The sequence below is a fragment of the Panthera pardus genome, unplaced genomic scaffold (assembly GCF_024362965.1).
Source record: "Panthera pardus isolate Hobbes unplaced genomic scaffold, ASM2436296v1 HiC_scaffold_13, whole genome shotgun sequence".
In the NCBI taxonomy this organism is placed as follows: Eukaryota; Metazoa; Chordata; class Mammalia; order Carnivora; family Felidae; genus Panthera; species Panthera pardus.
Genome location: NW_026526688.1, coordinates 31,444,842 through 31,462,272, shown reverse-complemented (window position 1 = coordinate 31,462,272; position 17,431 = coordinate 31,444,842). Strand labels below are relative to the sequence as shown.

General features: G+C 43.4%; 1 protein-coding gene across 8 annotated transcripts in view; it reads right to left on the bottom strand.

Moving 5' to 3' along the window:
• ADRA1A (adrenoceptor alpha 1A) overlaps positions 1–17,431 on the bottom strand; it is a 161,488-nt gene that overhangs the window by 103,422 nt on the left and 40,635 nt on the right. For 4 of the 8 annotated variants that reach the window (XR_002085090.2, XM_019466880.2, XM_019466884.2 and 1 more), the window contains exons 1-2: positions 6,056–6,386; positions 3,273–4,827 (exon numbers count right to left, since the gene is read on the bottom strand). Coding sequence is in view for 7 of the 8 variants with exons in the window: in XM_019466880.2 (XP_019322425.1) it covers positions 3,273–4,155 (883 nt within the window). In the remaining variant the exon portion in view is untranslated. Of the gene's footprint in view, positions 1–3,272; positions 4,994–6,055; positions 6,387–17,431 lie in introns of those variants that run through there. The other 4 variants (XM_019466881.2, XM_019466879.2, XM_019466885.2 and 1 more) reach the window with 4 other exon arrangements.

The following is a 17,431-nucleotide window of genomic DNA, read 5'->3' as shown; positions in this document are numbered from 1 at the left end:
CTCTCATTCTCTCTAGAAAGCACACCGGCAGGCTTTTCTCTCCATCACTCCACTGAGACTATTATTCTCAGAGGACCCCATCATATCACCAAGGACCTCCACATGGCCAAGTCCAATGTTGAGTCCCAGCCCTCCTCTGCCTTGGCCGAGCAGTCGCCCGTGACACAGCTGAATATTCTTGGGAGGCAAGAGAGTAAATAGATTATGAATACTCTTGCCTTCTTGAAACATTTCCATTTGGCTTTGGGATCAACACGGTCTCTTGGTTTTCCTCCCTCTTCCCTGCCACTCTCTTCCAACTTCTGCTAATTGGTTCTCCTCTCTCTGGCCCTCAAGTACAGGAATGCCCCAAGACTCAGTCCTTACCTCTCTTTTCTCTGTATTATGTTCTCCTTTGTAGATCCTTTCACTTCCATGGCTTTAAATATATGGATGTGTTCTCAGTGTATATGGTAGCTCAGCTCCAAATTCATGTATCTAACTGCCACTTGGCATTCCTACTTAGATGTCAAATAGATATATGACTATATGGCATGGCTACGTGGCTACACAAAATAAACACTTATACTTCACGCCCCTGCCAGCCCCTTATAATCCAGTCATTCTCTGGTTTTCCTAGAGTAAAATGCGCTGTTTACCCTGGTGCTTACGCCCCAGACCCGGAAGTTATCTTTAATTCCTCTCTTTTTTCTCATACCCTATGTCCAACCTTGTCAGCTCCACATTTGAAATAAGTACCGGATGTGATCACTTCCCACCACCTCCACCTGTTTCACCCAAGTGCAAGACATCTCGGTCTTTCCACCCTTGGCTTCTCTAACGGCCTCCCAACCGGGGTCCCTGCTTCCACAATCGTCCCCCCAAACAGCCCACTCTCCAACCAGAAACCCAAGTGATCCTTTAAAAATATAAAACCAGCCACATCCCTGCTAAAACCTGTCCAATCGGATGGCTTCCCATCACAATTAGAATAATATGCAAATTCTACTTGGGCCTAAAAGACCCACATGACCTTGTCTATTTCCACAGCCTGTTTCTGGACTTGTCTGCCCACTCATTCTCTGTAGTTCAGCCAGGCGGTGGTCTTTGCTTTGCCTTGAACAGGTCAGGCTCTTTCCCATCTCTGTACTCGCCGTTCCTCTGCCCAAAAGGTCGTTCCAGACTTTGTAAAGTTTGCTCCTCACTTCAGTTAGGTCTCTGCTTAAATATCACCTCTTCAGAGAGGACTCGTCTGACCACCCACCCCGTTGTCCTACAAATCTCTATTCTCTGATCCTGCTTTGTTTTTTATAGTGTTTAGCAACCCGTGACTTCTTAATATATATTTATTTGTCTATCTCCCCCAGAAGAATGCAAACATTTTACTGGCAAGGAGTCTGCTGCCTTGCTCAAACTATGTCTAGAACAATTGCTCGGTACACACTTGATAAGTACATGGATGCATGAAAAAATAGGCGAACTTCAGGAGGAAGTAAGAGATGGGATGCAGAAAGATAGGGAAGCAGGGGCTCAGGTAGAGTGCTATTGAAATAAATTCAAAGCTGTGATGTACTTCTAGGAGCAGAGTCAGCAACAATGATGGGTAGGCACAATGGAAAGTCAAATAGTGAACTCAGAAGGGCCTCTCAAGCAGCCCTGTCGGATGGAAACTTCTGCAGCGATGAAAATGTTCTATATCTTTGCGGTTCCCAAACAGTAGCCACTGGCCAGATGTGGCTACTGAGCGCTTGAACTTTGGCTAGTGAGATTGAGGAACTGAATATTAATTTTCTTTAACTTGCATTAAATAGCCACATGTGACCGGTGGCTATGGTACTAGAGAAGCTCCAGAACCTTCCCCACACTTGTGATTTCAGAATAATAATGCAAACCTCACTGAGTTGTTGAGGGGATGCATGAAATAAAAAAGCCTGGACAAATGAAACCAAGTTGGCCCCCAAAACTAATAGCTATTATTACACGGAGTTGCAAAGTAAAGTACTTTAAATACATGCTACTTAAATTTGGCTCCAAGGTGCCAGAAACAAACTTTTATTAACTTTTACCATATTGTTTTTGTTTGTTACAGTTAGTGGATAACCAATGTGTGGGTCTATACTTGAGCTCCCAAACTAAAAATAGCCAACAACCATTTTGGGATCTCACGAAGGCCTTTCGGGGATAGATGACTATTCCAAGTGGATCAGCTTGCTGATACTTACGATGAGCTAATTAGTTTTGACAACAGCTAATTTAGCATTTGCAAAAATTGGATTTGTAACATTACTGCATTATTTTCAAACAGTGTCATCGGCAGCTTCCAGAACGCTCTTGGATAAGAGGACTGTTTGTTTTGCTACTTACTATTAAAATACAGGGGAAAATGGGGCGCCTGGGTGGCGCAGTCGGTTAAGCGTCCGACTTCAGCCAGGTCACGATCTCACGGTCCGTGAGTTCGAGCCCCGCGTCGGGCTCTGGGCTGATGGCTCGGAGCCTGGAGCCTGTTTCCGATTCTGTGTCTCCCTCTCTCTCTGTCCCTCCCCCGTTCATGCTCTGTCTCTCTCTGTCCCAAAAATAAAAAAAAATAAACGTTGAAAAAAAAAAATAAAATAAAATACAGGGGAAAGTATTTACTTATAGGAAACATGATGTTGAATTCTTTAGAGCTTAAATTCTTTTGGACATAAAATCATCTTTTTTTCCTTGTCAGGGGCTCACCACACTTTCTTCCATACCGAATCCAGAAAATAAAATTAACACAGATATAGAACTAAGCAGACCATTATGACTAACCCTTAGGAATAATCTAATCTAATAATAAAATTACACATTTGTTCAGCATAAGTACAGTGCTTATTTTTAGGCCAAGAGAATTTGCAGTTCAGAACGGCAGAGGTGAAAGTGGAATCCCACAGCCCTGCCTAAGAGTGTGGTGGAGACTCTGAGACTCCAAAGAAGAGAGGATCTGTTTAAATTAAACACATGCTTACAGGCATTAAGAAAAGCTGACGTTCTTATTAAGGAGACCAATTAATCTGCATCTGTTGGAAGCAGCTTTACAGTAGTTGAAAAGGTGCCTAAGGACATACTGTAAATGAGACTGGAGAAGAAAGGAAACTGAAATTTACTTTTCTACGGGGGAGCATTTCCTACCTGCTCCCCTCCCCACCCCCACCTCTGGCTTTGCTGTTTGAAATGCAGATCCTTTTTCTGCCACCCCTGACCTTGACTCTAGCAGAAGGGGAAGGGGATGAGGAACCCTAAATACAAAGATGTTAAGTTTGAAGACTTACCGATGGGCATCACTAGGAAAAAAGGCAGCCAGCAGAGGACGAAGCAGCCGACCACGATGCCCAGTGTTTTGGCCGCTTTCTTCTCCCGGGAAAATTTGAGGAGCCTCACGGAGAAGTGCGTCTTGTTCTTGGCGCTGGACACCCCGCTGCCTCCTACCGGGGCATTTTTCCGATGGATGCGGAGCGTCACCTGCTCCGAGTCCGACTTGTCAGTCTTGAGGCCGGACTTGAGGCCCCGGCTTTCCCTCTTGGCCACCACGTAGACCCGGCAGTACATGACCAGGATGATGGTCAGTGGCACGTAGAAGGAGCCCAGGGCCGAGAAGAGCACGTAGCCCGGCTCCTCGGTGATCTGGCAGATGGTCTCGTCTTCAGGGGCCGGCTGCCTCCAGCCAAACAGAGGCCCGATGGAGATGACGAGGGAGAGCGCCCAGACACAGAGCAGGGCCATGAGACCCCTCTTCTGGGTGACGATGGTGGGGTAGCGCAGCGGGTAGCTCACACCGATGTAGCGGTCGATGGAGATGATGCAGAGTCCCATGATGGACGCTGTGCAGCACAGGACGTCCACCGCCGCCCAGATATTGCAGAAGACCCTGCCAAAGGCCCAGTAGCCCAGGATCTCAAAGATGGCAGAGAAGGGCAGCACCGTGGAGGTGAGGAGGAGGTCGGCCACCGCCAGATTGACGATGTAGTAGTGAGTGACCGAGTGCAGATGCCGGTGGCAGGCCACGGAGAGGATCACTAGGATGTTGCCCAGCACGCCGAAAATGATGAGGCCCCCCAAGATCACCCCGAGCAGAATGGCCTTGGATATGTTCACTGGTGCCTGCGGATGGGTGCAGTTGGAACTGTCGGAGGCATTCCCAGAGAGAAACACCATGGTCCCAGCCGGGGCCGGCGAGGTCCGGCTCTCGGGAGCCACCCCCGGGCGAGGGCGGAGGCGGGAGCGAGGGAGCAGAGTCAAAAGGTCTCGGCTCTGGGGAGCCTTGCCCGCTGGGGTTAGCTGGGGGTGAGAGAGGGCGTGTGGGTGGGAAGCAACCCCGGCCTGCCCTGGAAACCCTCAGAAGGCCACGCAAAAGGGCAGGGCATTAAAGGCGACATGGCCAGGGACGCACACGCGGGGCTACCCGCGGACCCTATCCACCCGCGGCGCTGGCCTTCCGGCCCCAACTCCCTCCCTCCCCCAGGCTTGGCGCGAAGCTCGAGGAGACACGTTGCAAAATGCAATCCCAGAACTACAGGAGCCCGCTTCTCCGTACTGTCCGATCCGTCCTGCTTAGAAGATTGGGCATTCTGCGCGTAACTGGGAATTCAACAATCTAGCGCCAGCCTCCCCGCTACCCACAATCAAGTACCGGTGTGCCGTCGACTCTCAAAGGCGGGGACCGCCGGCATCTGGGCGCTTCTCCCGGCCCGCAGTTACCCACAGTGTGACCGGCGCGCGGTGGACTCGTGCTAGATCCAGCTTCTGCGCGCGCAGGCCGGGGGAAGTGGACGCGAAACGCTGGCCAAGACCGAGGCGGCTGCGGGGCGTCGTCGGCCCCGCGTTCCCCTGAAAGAGCGCAAAGAGAAAGGCGGGGTGTATACCGGGCGCCCTGGGGAGCGAGGCCGTACCGGGCCCGGCGGCTGGGAGCCCCGGCGACTCTGCGGTCCCGGAGCGGCGTGCCCTGCTGCAGCACGGGCGGCGCGGAAGGGGACCGCGAGCCGCTGGGAACCTGCCTTGGCGCGCGGCCCCGCGGCCTCTGGCCGGCTCCAAGAGCCGAAGCAAACAAACCCCGAGCCGCGGCGGCCAATTACGCGCGGCCGCACAGCGAGATTAAACCCCGCGAAGCTCGCTTAGGCGGGACTGCGGCTGGTGCGTACGTGTGTCGCGCCGAGCCTGGCCGGTGGAAACTGGAGGATCCACCCGGGTGCCATTTAAACAGGTTGCTTCGCAGTCACCTGGAGGGGGCGGCCTGGGAGAGGGAACCGCTGCGACCCGGGGACCGCGGCCAGCCAGTGCCACGAGCACGCTCACGCCGGTGGAATTCACACTGGGGTGTGCGGTGCGCGTGGGTCGGTCGACCCGCGAAGCCGGCCCGAGGGCCAGGTCCCGAGAAAAAGCTGGCGGGGCCCGAGGGCTGAACGCGACCGAGGTCGGTCCAGGAGCCCTTTTCCAGCCGCAGGAGCAGCGGTGCCGGAGGACTTGAGCCTCCGGCCACACCCGGACGGGCTGCGGGGGTGCCGGGGGAGAAGTGGTGGAGAGGGCGAGTGCCACTCTGCAGAAGGGGCTTTGCAAGTGGCGGCCACTGCGGATGTGGTAGGCTTAAAAATCAGGAGGATGCGGGACGCTTCGCTTTGCGGGGCTGGGGGCCACGGTGTTTGTGAGATACTTAGGTTTCCACGGGGACTGAGGCAGGAGTGCGAGGAGTGGGGACCCATCTTGCCTTCTGACGATTCTGGGGTCGAGCCCTGAGGCCGGACTCCCAGGCAAAGGCTATGGTGAAAATCACAAGTTCAAGAGCTCACAGGTGGTCCTAAAAGCCAGCAACTGCAGAAAGCCTCTTTCCTCTACCTCGGGGCGACAAATACGGACCAAAAGACACACTTGTTAACTAGGAGGTAACTTTCCAGAATATACAAGGGAAACGGGGTGGGGTGGGGATGCAGGTGTCAGAGCGGGTGAAAGAAGCGGGGGGCGCACGGGCAAAGTGCGGGTTCCGTCTCAGCGGGAAGCGAGGGCGATTTGCCCTCATCCCGGCCCCTGTGGACGCCCGCGCCCCATGCCGCAGCGGACTCACCTGGAGCGGGGAGAGGACGGGGGTTCGGTCCCAGGAGCAGCCCCGCCGCCTCCTCTCTGGGGAAAGAGGCGACCGTCCCTCCAAGGAACCAATTCTTAGTCCTTCTGCACCCGCTGACTCACCCCTCCTCTACAGATGTCTTTAAGCGCCCGGCTCACTATCGCTTTACCTGCAGAATTTACAATAAAGAGTGAAAACAGGAAAAGAAAAAAACCCGGCCAACCCATAACTCCACGTTCACCCTTTTAATTTTCAGCTCCCCGACATCAGCAAAGAACGGCAAGGAACTTTGCAGCTAGCTCTCGCTGACGTCACACAGGCAGTAGCCCCAGCGAGTACGGTGATCGGCTGTTTACCGTATTACTCTGCGGCAACAGGCAGAATGCGCACAACCGTATTTTCCCCCCTCCTGCTTGTCTTGAGTGGATTGCGTTCTCGCTTTACTTGAAAAAGATGTTTGTGTGTGCGTGGTGTGTGTGTGTGTGTGTACGCGCGCGCGCGTGTGTGTGTGTGCGCGCGCGCGCGTGCGTGCGATTTTTATTTATAGGAAATAACTTCTTTAAATGATACGATTTTAAAACTAAAGAAAAATTGACGCCTGCCTGGTAGATATTACTGCGGATGTGGTGCGTTCACAGAAATGCCCCCAAAGTTACTTTTGAACAGCTTTATTGAGGTAACACTTGGACTCGGTTCTGTTAAAATCAAGAAGAGCATATGTTGTTATGCCAAATACACGGGTAAATTATATTATTTGAAGGTGTTTCAAGATGAGAGTAAAATCAGATAACATTTAATGAATCTGATTGTAACAAAATTATGATTCCTGGAAGATGTAAAGGGAGCATATTTAAACTTTATGAAATATGATCCATTTCTCATTTCTCGGATCTTCCTCTCATCTGTCTCTCATCCATCTCAGATGGATTTTAAAAACATTATAGTCCCGCTGTAGTTTCTTCCACAGTTTAGTGTTGGTAAAGTTCCACAAATTCTTTCCCAGCTTTTGTGAGAAAATGTATTTTTTAAAGGAAAGTTACTTCTGTTACTTCTCTCTAATTCTCTTTGATTCGTTAATAGCTGGCGTATGAAAAGCTGACATCACCAGTTTTATTGATTTTTTCCTTCTGGTAAATTCCATGTTCTGTTTACCTTGCAATTGAATAAACCCGTATGTGTTTTGGGATATTGGGAAAACACTCGAATTTTCTCCACTTTGATTCCCACCTCCTACATCATCCTCCTTCATCTTTATTGATTTAGAAAACATATGCTGTTCCTAATGTATTTGCCAGGTACCCTTGAACCTAGTAACAAAGAGATAACTTTGACCAGGCGTATGCATTAGAACTCTCTTCCCTGGGGCGCCTGGGTGGCTCAGTCGGTTGGGTGTCCGACTTCGGATCAGGTCACGATCTCGCGGTCCGTGAGTTCCAGCCCCGCGTCGGGCTCTGGGCTGATGGCTCAGAGCCTGGAGCCTGCTTCCGATTCTGTGTCTCCCTCTCTCTCTGCCCCTCCCCCGTTCATGCTCTGTCTCTCTGTGTCTCAAAAATAAATAAAACGTTAAAAAAAAAAAAAAGAGAACTCTCTTCCCTGAACAGAAGTTTGTTAATATTGTTTCTTTTTCGAAAGGAGATGTTTGGGAGGCTCTTTTATAGTTATATACCTCTAATGCCTTGGAGGAATGTCCATGGAAAGATCAAGAAGCACTACTTCATTAAGAAGTATTATCCCATCCTCAGATATGTCTATCATGTATGTTCTTTAGCAATGCCATCCACCAGAGAGATATTTTATTGTTGAGTTTCTTTTTTTTTTTTTTTTTTTTTGGGACAGAGACAGAGCATGAACAGGGGAGGGGCAGAGAGAGAGGGAGACACAGAATCGGAAACAGGCTCCAGGCTCCGAGCCATCAGCCCAGAGCCTGACGCGGGGCTCGAACTCACGGACCGCGAGATCGTGACCTGGCTGAAGTCGGCCGCTTAACCGACTGCGCCACCCAGGCGCCCCAATTGTTGAGTTTCATATTCATTAACCTTATACCATAAAGGCGAGTTCTCTATTAAGATCTGTTCTGTGGTAGATAAGGGAAGTAGTGTTATCAGCAAGAAAAGCAACCAAAAATTGCTCAGCTCTGCAAGGTTAGAATGTACAAAGGTCTTTGGAACTCCCAGTCCTCCAGCCCCCAACAAACAAGCAGAGCACCCCTCCTTTCCCCCACCAGCTAACTAGCTGGAGCCAATGCTGAGAAGAGCTGCTCTTTATTTCTAGCTTGGCCCCAGGTGGATCTTTCAAATCTGCTTCTCGGCCAGTGAACATCAGTTTTTGAGACACTGACTCTCAGAACCAATTATTTCCTCACTAACCATAGACCCACAAACAGGAAACTATCTATTGGTGGGTTACGCTTTTAAAAATGGTTGAGGTGGACGTCCCGGAAGGTGTTCGGTTAGACCCATGGGGAGGTGGGGTGAAGAAAGAGTAGGCTGTAGAGTCCTAAAGATGTTGTCCTTGCATTCCTGTAAGACCAGGGACAAAACCCAGCTTTTCTGAGCCTCGGCTTCCTAATTTTTAAAGGGACACACACCACACACACAAAAACCCCAAGACTGTTATTAGGACAGTGAAATTATATCTCATGAAGCTTATCCATCCTCCTGTTATTAATCTTATTAACTAAAAACTCTGCTCATTTTGTGCCCTATGTTAAAGTGAAACACACTTCTAACCCAGAGTGGTCCCAATCCCACATTTAACAAGAGCACTATGTATTCAGCTGGAGAAATCTGTGAAATGACCTGAAAATTACGCCCAAGCCCACTACTGTAAGCGGAGTGACCCAACATGGCAAAGCAAAAGAATGGCCCCGTTCACTGGCTGCTCCTCCTTTCTTCTCACTTCCCCTTGTCCCACGTCTTGAAGGACCATGAAATTATGTGCAAACACTTCCATCCATACATCCAGACAGCTCTACCTTGGCCTTTGGCAGTGGCCTATAATGTGGTCTGCCCTTGAGAAGATGGGCCCAAGAAAAAGGCCTAAGGCCCTAAAAGTGGTTGTGTGGCCATTTGGAGCAGAGGATTCTGGGTCCCAGAGCATGATCTAGAAAGAAGGGTGGAGGCTCTACTCAGGGATATTACCTCAATCCTGTAGTCTTATAGATTCTGGGATCTCTAAAGCCCAAAACCCAAGTTAGGAATCCTCTTGCCTGGACCTAAGGATGCTACTCTCTAGACTTTGGGTGTGATGGAAGCTGAGAAATTCATTGCAGGAGAGGTTCCAGGAAGGCTCTTGGGAGGATATTGCTTGATTTAGGGCTTGCAGAATAAGTAGAATTTAGATTGGTAAGCAAAAGTGAGAAAGGCAGATCAACAACAGGTGTAAAACAGAGGGGGGATGTGTGTCTGTACCTGTGTGCATGCATGTGTGTGTGTGTGTGTGTGTGTGTGCTTGTGTGCATGTGTGTGCATGTGTGTGCGTGTGTGTGTGTGTGTGTGTGTGTGTGTGCGTGTTCAGGGACACTGGGGTCTAATTGGAGAAGATCTTGCAATCACCGTACACCCAATGACTTCGATTGGCAGGATTCTGTTAGTGACTAGTGAGACAGTCAGCAAATATAGGAAGCTTCAAGAAAAAAAAAATCTGTCAATCATTATCTTAGAAGACAATACACAATGGAATTAGGAGCTGTTTTCCCAGGCTTATGATTCCAAGTGACAGAGTAGAGGGCTTAATGTTAATATCTACCTAAAAGACCTGGCTTTTCAACTAATTCGCGTAAGGCTTAAAAAGTTAAAGTGGAAGGGAAATGAAAAACATTGCTCAGAATGATATTGATGCAGGTATCAAGTCACACTTCTCTAAACAAGCATTGTGTTCTAATCCTTTATCGAACTGAGAAAACCACCCAGTGCACAGACACTACTGAAGGAAGCCTCGGAAGGGATAATAATTCTGCCCTTGTCATCATTTGTCCTGCTTATTCTCATTGCCCTTGAGAAAACAACTTGTTCCAAGCCTCTTATGAGTCATGGAGCCCATCCCTACATTGTAGATTATGGTGGGAATATGGGGTCAAGTCAGTCTATAGCTAAATCAGGTAAATTATTTCTGTAAAGCAATGAATCTTTGCTCTTGTATAGCAAATGTGAGTTGAGTCATATCGATCAAATTTGTCAATATCATCTAAAAGGGAAGGGAAACACCAAAAATCAATACCTGTACCAAATGTAGAAATGCTTTATGTCATTTCTCCACCTGCTGATGATGTCTATGGGCACATTAAAATGCTTATTGGCCTGTATTTCATTATAAAATATATGATTTTAACAGCATATTTTGAAAAGTTGGAAATAAAAATAAGACATAATCTATAATTCTGCCATTGCAGAAATAACCACTGTGCAATATTTGATACATTTTTCTCATGTGTGCAAATGATATACATACATATCTGAAATATATACATGTATTTATGATATGTGTGTATATATATGCATTATGTATAATACTGTGATCATATTGTGTCTCTAGTTATATAGCCTGCTTTTTCATTTAATGTTATGTCTGAACACTTATTCATATTAATGAATTTTTTTTTTTTTTTTCAACGTTTTTTATTTATTTTTGGGACAGAGAGAGACAGAGCATGAATGGGGGAGGGGCAGAGAGAGAGGGAGACACAGAATCGGAAACAGGCTCCAGGCTCTGAGCCATCAGCCCAGAGCCCGACGCGGGGCTCGAACTCACGGACCGCAAGATCATGACCTGGCTGAAGTCGGACGCTTAACCGACTGCGCCACCCAGGCGCCCCCATATTAATGAATTTTTACAAAAATATGATTTGTAACAGCTGCATAGAAATTCCATTACATATATATGTCATGATAAATTTGACTATTTGGATATTTAGGTTTTCCAAAAAATGTCCTATTTATAGCTTGTACTGTGATAAATGCTCAGGTATAATGTTTTTTTGTGTTTTGTTTAAAAATTTTTTTTAATGTTTATTTTTGAGAAAGGGACAGAGTGTGAGCCAGGAAGATGCAGAGAGAGAGGGAGACAGAGAATCCGAAGCAGGCTCTGGGCTCCGAGCCGTCAGCACAGAGCCCAATGCAGGGCTCGAACCCACCAACCGCGAGGTCATGACCTGAGCCGAAGTCAGCCACCCAGACGCTCCGTACTCTAATTTTTCTTTAGATTAACTTCTATAACTGAAATTAGAGGATCAAAAATTAAGAAAATTTGAGAAATTATACTTTGCCCTCTAGAAAGGTTTTACAAATGTACATACAAAATGTAAACTCGTAAGAGTGGGGTATGATAGAAACTTTTTTTGTGGTGGTGGTAGTTGATTTTTGCTTCTTGCCAATCTTGAGTGTTTCATAATAAAATACACAAGAACATAAATATCTGTAAACGAAACAAACTTTAGCCAGTGTGATAAGTAAGAAATCTCTCATTAAACATTTTTATTCTTGGGACGCCTGGCTGGCTCGTTTGGTAGAGCATGCAACTCTTGATCTCAGGGTTGTGAGTCTGAGCTCCACGCTGGGTATAGAGATTGCTTAAAAATAAAATCTTAAAAAAAATACTTTTTAATTATGAGCATATTTTCATACACTTACTTGACACGTGCATTTACTATGTTGTGATTTGCTTGGCTTCTATCAGTCAGGATTTAGTCGGAAACTGCTGTAGATATTTCAAGCAGGAAGTGACTTAACACACGGAATCAGAGGCTTGTAAGACAAATAGAAGAGCTTGGGAAACAGGTCAGGGAAAACCGCTATTTGCTTTCAAGAAATCTGGAAGTATAGGAAGATTAGGAAATCACAAAATGAGCTCAGCTGCCTGAAGCATCAATAAAGTACAGGACACCCAGAAGCTCCTGACAAAGCCTCACCTGGGCTGTCGGCTGACACCTTTGTTCCTGCACAACACGGTTACGGGACAGAGTATCTGCTTCTCCTTTACTTTCAGAATCTCATAGAAGCTCCTCTCTTTGGTGGATGTCACCAGAACAATGATGACAGAGATTCTTCCAGCCATTGCAATTCAGAGAAGTGCATAGAAGGGGAGAGATGGTTCTGAGTAGGCATCTTAGTCCACTGCCTATTTTTGTATGGGTGGTTTCCCCTTTTATCCTATACGTTTGTGAAAACTCTTTATATGTCATGGAAGCCATAAAAAATATACCCCTCGGATCTCCTGCTGCATAATTGGGCATAACTGAAGGACAGTCTCGGATTTTGTCCTTCTGGATCCATCCCTGTGCTCATGCTACACTTCCTATAGGCAACAGCTAAGCATGGCAGAGGTTCTGATGCAGGCAGGCCCCTTATTATTAGACACAGGATTTATCGAAGGGGAGACTTTGTCTTGAGGACTTCCCGTCAGTCAGCCAAAACTTTCTTATAACTATGCAACAATCTGACACTTTTCTTTCCTAATCCTCCTCTCCTCCCCTCTGGCTTGGATTATAGTCCGAAGGCTCTCCTTCTTTGACTCTCCTTTCCTTCACAGGAATTTCCTCCAATAAATCTTTTATATGATTAATCATGTCTTGGTGTCCACTTCTTGAAGGGCCAAAATTATACATTAAGGATTTCAGTCCTTTTGGATATTTGTTGTCATTTCTTCCTGTCACAGATATTTAAGGTAAAATACTTAATGAATTTCTATAAAAAGGGAAGCTGTCCACATGAGTTCTCTCATAATTAATAGAAAGTGACATATTTATACCTTGGCAACCTATGAATGTAGTCTGCCCAACATTTTGTGCATATTTTATAGGAGTTTACTGGTCAGTGATTTTTTTCTTCATGGTCAGAGTGGCTGACCTCATGAAAGAGCCTGAAGAAGCTTCCTTATTCCTCTCGACTCAAGGAATTTTTCTTCCACCCCTAGGACGTCTGACAAGACTGAATTTAACCCATAAGAAGTAGCTGTGAGTCTGCACTCGTTTTAAGGTTATTCCAACATGAAAATCTTAGACAGTAAGCATTAAGGAGAAGTCCTTTAATTTCCTCTGGCTAGAGTTCAGCAGAAAATAGATGATAATCCTCAAGTCTGAAAAAGGACAGTGTCTCTTCTCTTTTACTAAAGGACAAGCTTAAGTTCTGGATAAGTATTCGATGGTTTTTATCCAGTCTTGTTAATTTAACTGCTGTTAATGTAGTTTCTTTGCCTTTTGTAAGTGATGGCACATAAATTGACAAAATGGTCACGTTCCTCTGTCCAACATCAGAAAAAAGCAAAACAAAACAACACTTACTATTCTTTCCTTCACTTTCTGAAGCTGTCATCATCATTTTTGTTTACTGTCTTATAATAATCAAATGATTCCAGTTAATAAAGTTAAAAAAAAAAAGCCATACATGAGGAAAAAAATCAGGAATCCAACCAGTCTGATTTTATCAGAAACATCCGTTGTAATTGGGAAGTTCTTGGAAGGAAGAGTTAAATTATCATTTATTTATTTATTTATTTATTTATTTATTTATTTATTTATTTAGAGAACAAGCAGAGGAGGGGCAGAGAGAGAGGGAGACAGAGGATCTGAAGTGGGCTGTGTGCTGACAACAGACAGCCTGATGCGGGGCTCGAACTCACAAACCACGAGATCATGACCTGAGCCAAAGTCAGATGCTTAACCGACTAAGCCACCCAGGCGCCCTAAGAAAATACATTTTTAATGAAGCAAACTAAATACCAATTTAGAATAGTGTAGAGAGTGTGGTTTCCCGTTAGCCTTCTCTCCGTGGCTCCCCTAAAGACATGAAATCTAAATTTAAAATGCACTTGCTATGTAAACTCAACTTCAGGCAAAAACCTTAGGCTTCTCTCCAACCAGATTTGCACTTCTCAGTTCCCATATATAGAAACCATGTAATGACCAATGGTCTATGTCAGAAAAAGTAAAATGGATAATCAAAGCCATGATTATAATGGGAACACTGGGGAAACTAAAATGTCCAAAATGATTCTTGATCTTGCTTAAATTTATTGGTGAGATACTCAGTTTGTTACTTCCTGTATCAGCCAGACCCCCAAGCATAGTGTCAAAGATTCCTAAGTGCTTTTACACTTAGGTTGTGATGTATCTTATAATCACAAAATGCATGTGTTAGATTAGCTTTGCTCAAGCATGATTACTGATGGCCTTGAGTTTAATGATAATGAATCAACAATATGTATTAAATAAGCTGTCTCTAAACAGAAATACACATATAACAAAGTTGTGTATTGATCAGTTGATGAAACTATTGAGGCTTGTAGGAACCTAACCCTATGTTTCCCATAGGAACAATGGTTTAGTACTCAATAATTCAGTGTTTGTGGTGACTTTATAGAATATAACTACCACAAATGGAATAAACTGTGTGAGTCTGTATCACACATATATACATGTGGACACACACACACATATGTAATCTAGGATTTATAATTGTTATGTGCAGAAAGATTACTATGACAAAAATACTCCACCATTTCCAGAAGCTAGAAATGTCATTCGAATTTTAATGACTTTGTTGGTTTCCAACAAAAATCTTATTAGATGGTTCATTGGAACAAGAATTACTCTGTGGAGAATTGACATCTTTATGATAGTTACATCATCTACAATGATATATTTCTCCTTTTACTTATAATATATTCTTTAATAATACCTAAACATTTTTCATAAGCATCTTGCATGACTTTGTTTCATTGTTTTAGATAACTTACAGTTCTTTTTCTTGACATAAATGGTGTCTTTTCTCTATTAAATTAAAAAAAATTCTTTTGTTGACATACAGGAATGGTATTAATTTTGTATAGTGATCTTCTTTGCTGAATCTCTTTTATTTTTTTCTCTTTAAAAAGTTGATACTGATTTTTAAATTTTGAATTATCTTAGATTTCCTACAAAGACAATTATCTATATTTAAGGACAATTTTAAGTCTTTCTTTCAAATGTTATACATTTTATTTCTTATTCATCTGGTTTTGTTTTTTTTTTTTTTGTATTTTGTTGGCCCCAGTATAATGTTGAATTTTAAGGATAACTCTAGGCATTCTTGTCTTAATCCTTACTTCATAGGGAATTCTTCCAGACTTCTAATATTTGGCATGATGTTTGTGTGTCTTTTAGTAATAATCTTATCAGTTAAATGGGTTCCCATCTATTTCTACTTTGCTAACAGTCTTCTTTATTTTTGTGCTTTTAAGATAATCATATGGTTTCTCTTTTTATTTTATTAATATGGTGAATTATATGGATTTATTTTCTTATACTAAATATTCTTTCCACTCTTGACATAAATACTACTTAGCCAATATAGTATTTTTTTTACATACTTTTCATTTCATTTTTTGTAATTTCTTTAGAATTTTTTCTAGTGCTACTCATTAGTAATATTGGACTGTGGTTTCCTTATATTGTTTTTGTTCTGCTTTGAAATTATAATTGTACTTGCTGAGAAAAATATTATCTACTTCTCCCTATTTTTCTGTTCTCTAGAACAGTTTGAATAAATTTGAACTTAAAAATAAAAACAGCTTTAAAAAATAAATAAAAACAGCTTTAGAGGGAACAGTTTTGTCTATCAGTTCTGTTTCTTTAATAGTTTTTATTTTACTCTGGTTTTAATTCTTATTATATTTTAATCTAACTTCTTATGGTTATTGGCATGTACATTTTCATGATACTGTCTTACAAATTTTAAAATATTTACTCTATATGTCTGTTTTAAAAATTCCTAATATTGTTTAAATGTCCTTTCTCTCCTATTTCTTCATTAGTCCTTTAAGAGGGCAGCTTTTTTCCCCCCAAAACGCGCTGGTTGGGATTTTATTGGTTACCTTTTTATTTATTCATTTATTTTGCTTATTCGTATCTATTATATTAATCTCTGTCGTTATCTTTACTCTTTCCTTCCTTCTTCCTTCTTCTACCTCTGGGTTTACCCTGCCATGAGTACCTTAGTTTTTTATCATTGAACAACTAATTCCAGTCTTTATATTTTAAAATGAATTTATATTATATTTATATTCATTTCTAAGTGTCACTTTAGGTATATTCTGGAAGTTTGAGACCTGTCCTTCTCTATTCAGTTGAGATAACACTTTAATTTCATCAGGATTTTTCTTTAATCAGTTTTTCTAATTAAACTTTGTATTTTTATTTTTTTAATGTTTATTTATTCATATTTGAGAGAAAGAGAGAGAATGTGCACGTGCAAGCAGCTCAATGAAGGGCTTGATCCCACAGACCATGAGATCATGACCTGAACCAAAATCAGGAGTCGGACGCTTAACTGAGCCACCCAACTTTTTACTTTTAAATAGTTGTAGATCATATGCAGTTGTAAGAAATAATATGGAGAGATGCCATGTACCCTTTACCCAGTTTCCACATTGATAACATCTTGCAAAACCATGATACAACGTTACAACCAGGACATTGATATAGAGCCAAGGTACAGAATCGTTCCATCCCCACAAGGCTATCTCATGTTGCATGACTTTGTTTTATAGCCACTCACATCCTTTTTCCTGGGCCATCTGCCCCATCCTCTTGATAACTCACTCTTTTCCATTTCTAAAAATTTGTTATTTCAACGTATTGTAAAAAGACTGACATAGTATGTGACCTTCCTAGGGTGGACTTTAATGACTCAGCCTGATACCTTAGATACTTATTGAAGCGATTGCATGTAAGAATAATTCATTCCTCTTTATTGCTGGACAGTATTCCATGATGTACTACAATTAGTTTAACCCTTCACCTTTTGAAAGACATATGGGTTGTTTTTAGTTTGGGGCCATTACAAATAAAGGTGCTATAACCATTTGTATATAGGTTTTTATGTGAATGTCAGTTTTCACATTTCTGAGATAAATGCAGAAGAACGCAATTGCTGGGTTGCATGGTAAGTACACGTTGCATTTTATAAAAGAAATGTCAAACTATTTTCCAGAGTGGCAGAACCATTTTACATTACCATCAGTTCATGCATAAGTGGCCCAGGTTCTCTATACCTCTGTCAGCATTTGGTACTCTCATTCCCTTTTTTATTTCAGACACCCTAGTAGGTGCGTAGTGTGTTTTCATTTGCATTTCCTTAATCGTTGGTGGTGTGAAACATCTTTCTATGTGCCGCCTGTGTATCTTCTTCAATGATCTCACTGAATGTTTCTTCGTGCTTTTTGCCCATTTTCTATTTGGATTGGCTTCTTTGGTTTTTTTTTTTCTATTGAGTTTTGAGATATATACATATATATCTGGAGTATATATGTTCTAGATACTATTTCTTTGTTGGATGTGTGATTTGCAAATAATTTCGCCCAGTTTTTTTAATTTGGCACATATACATTGCAATATGATTGCAT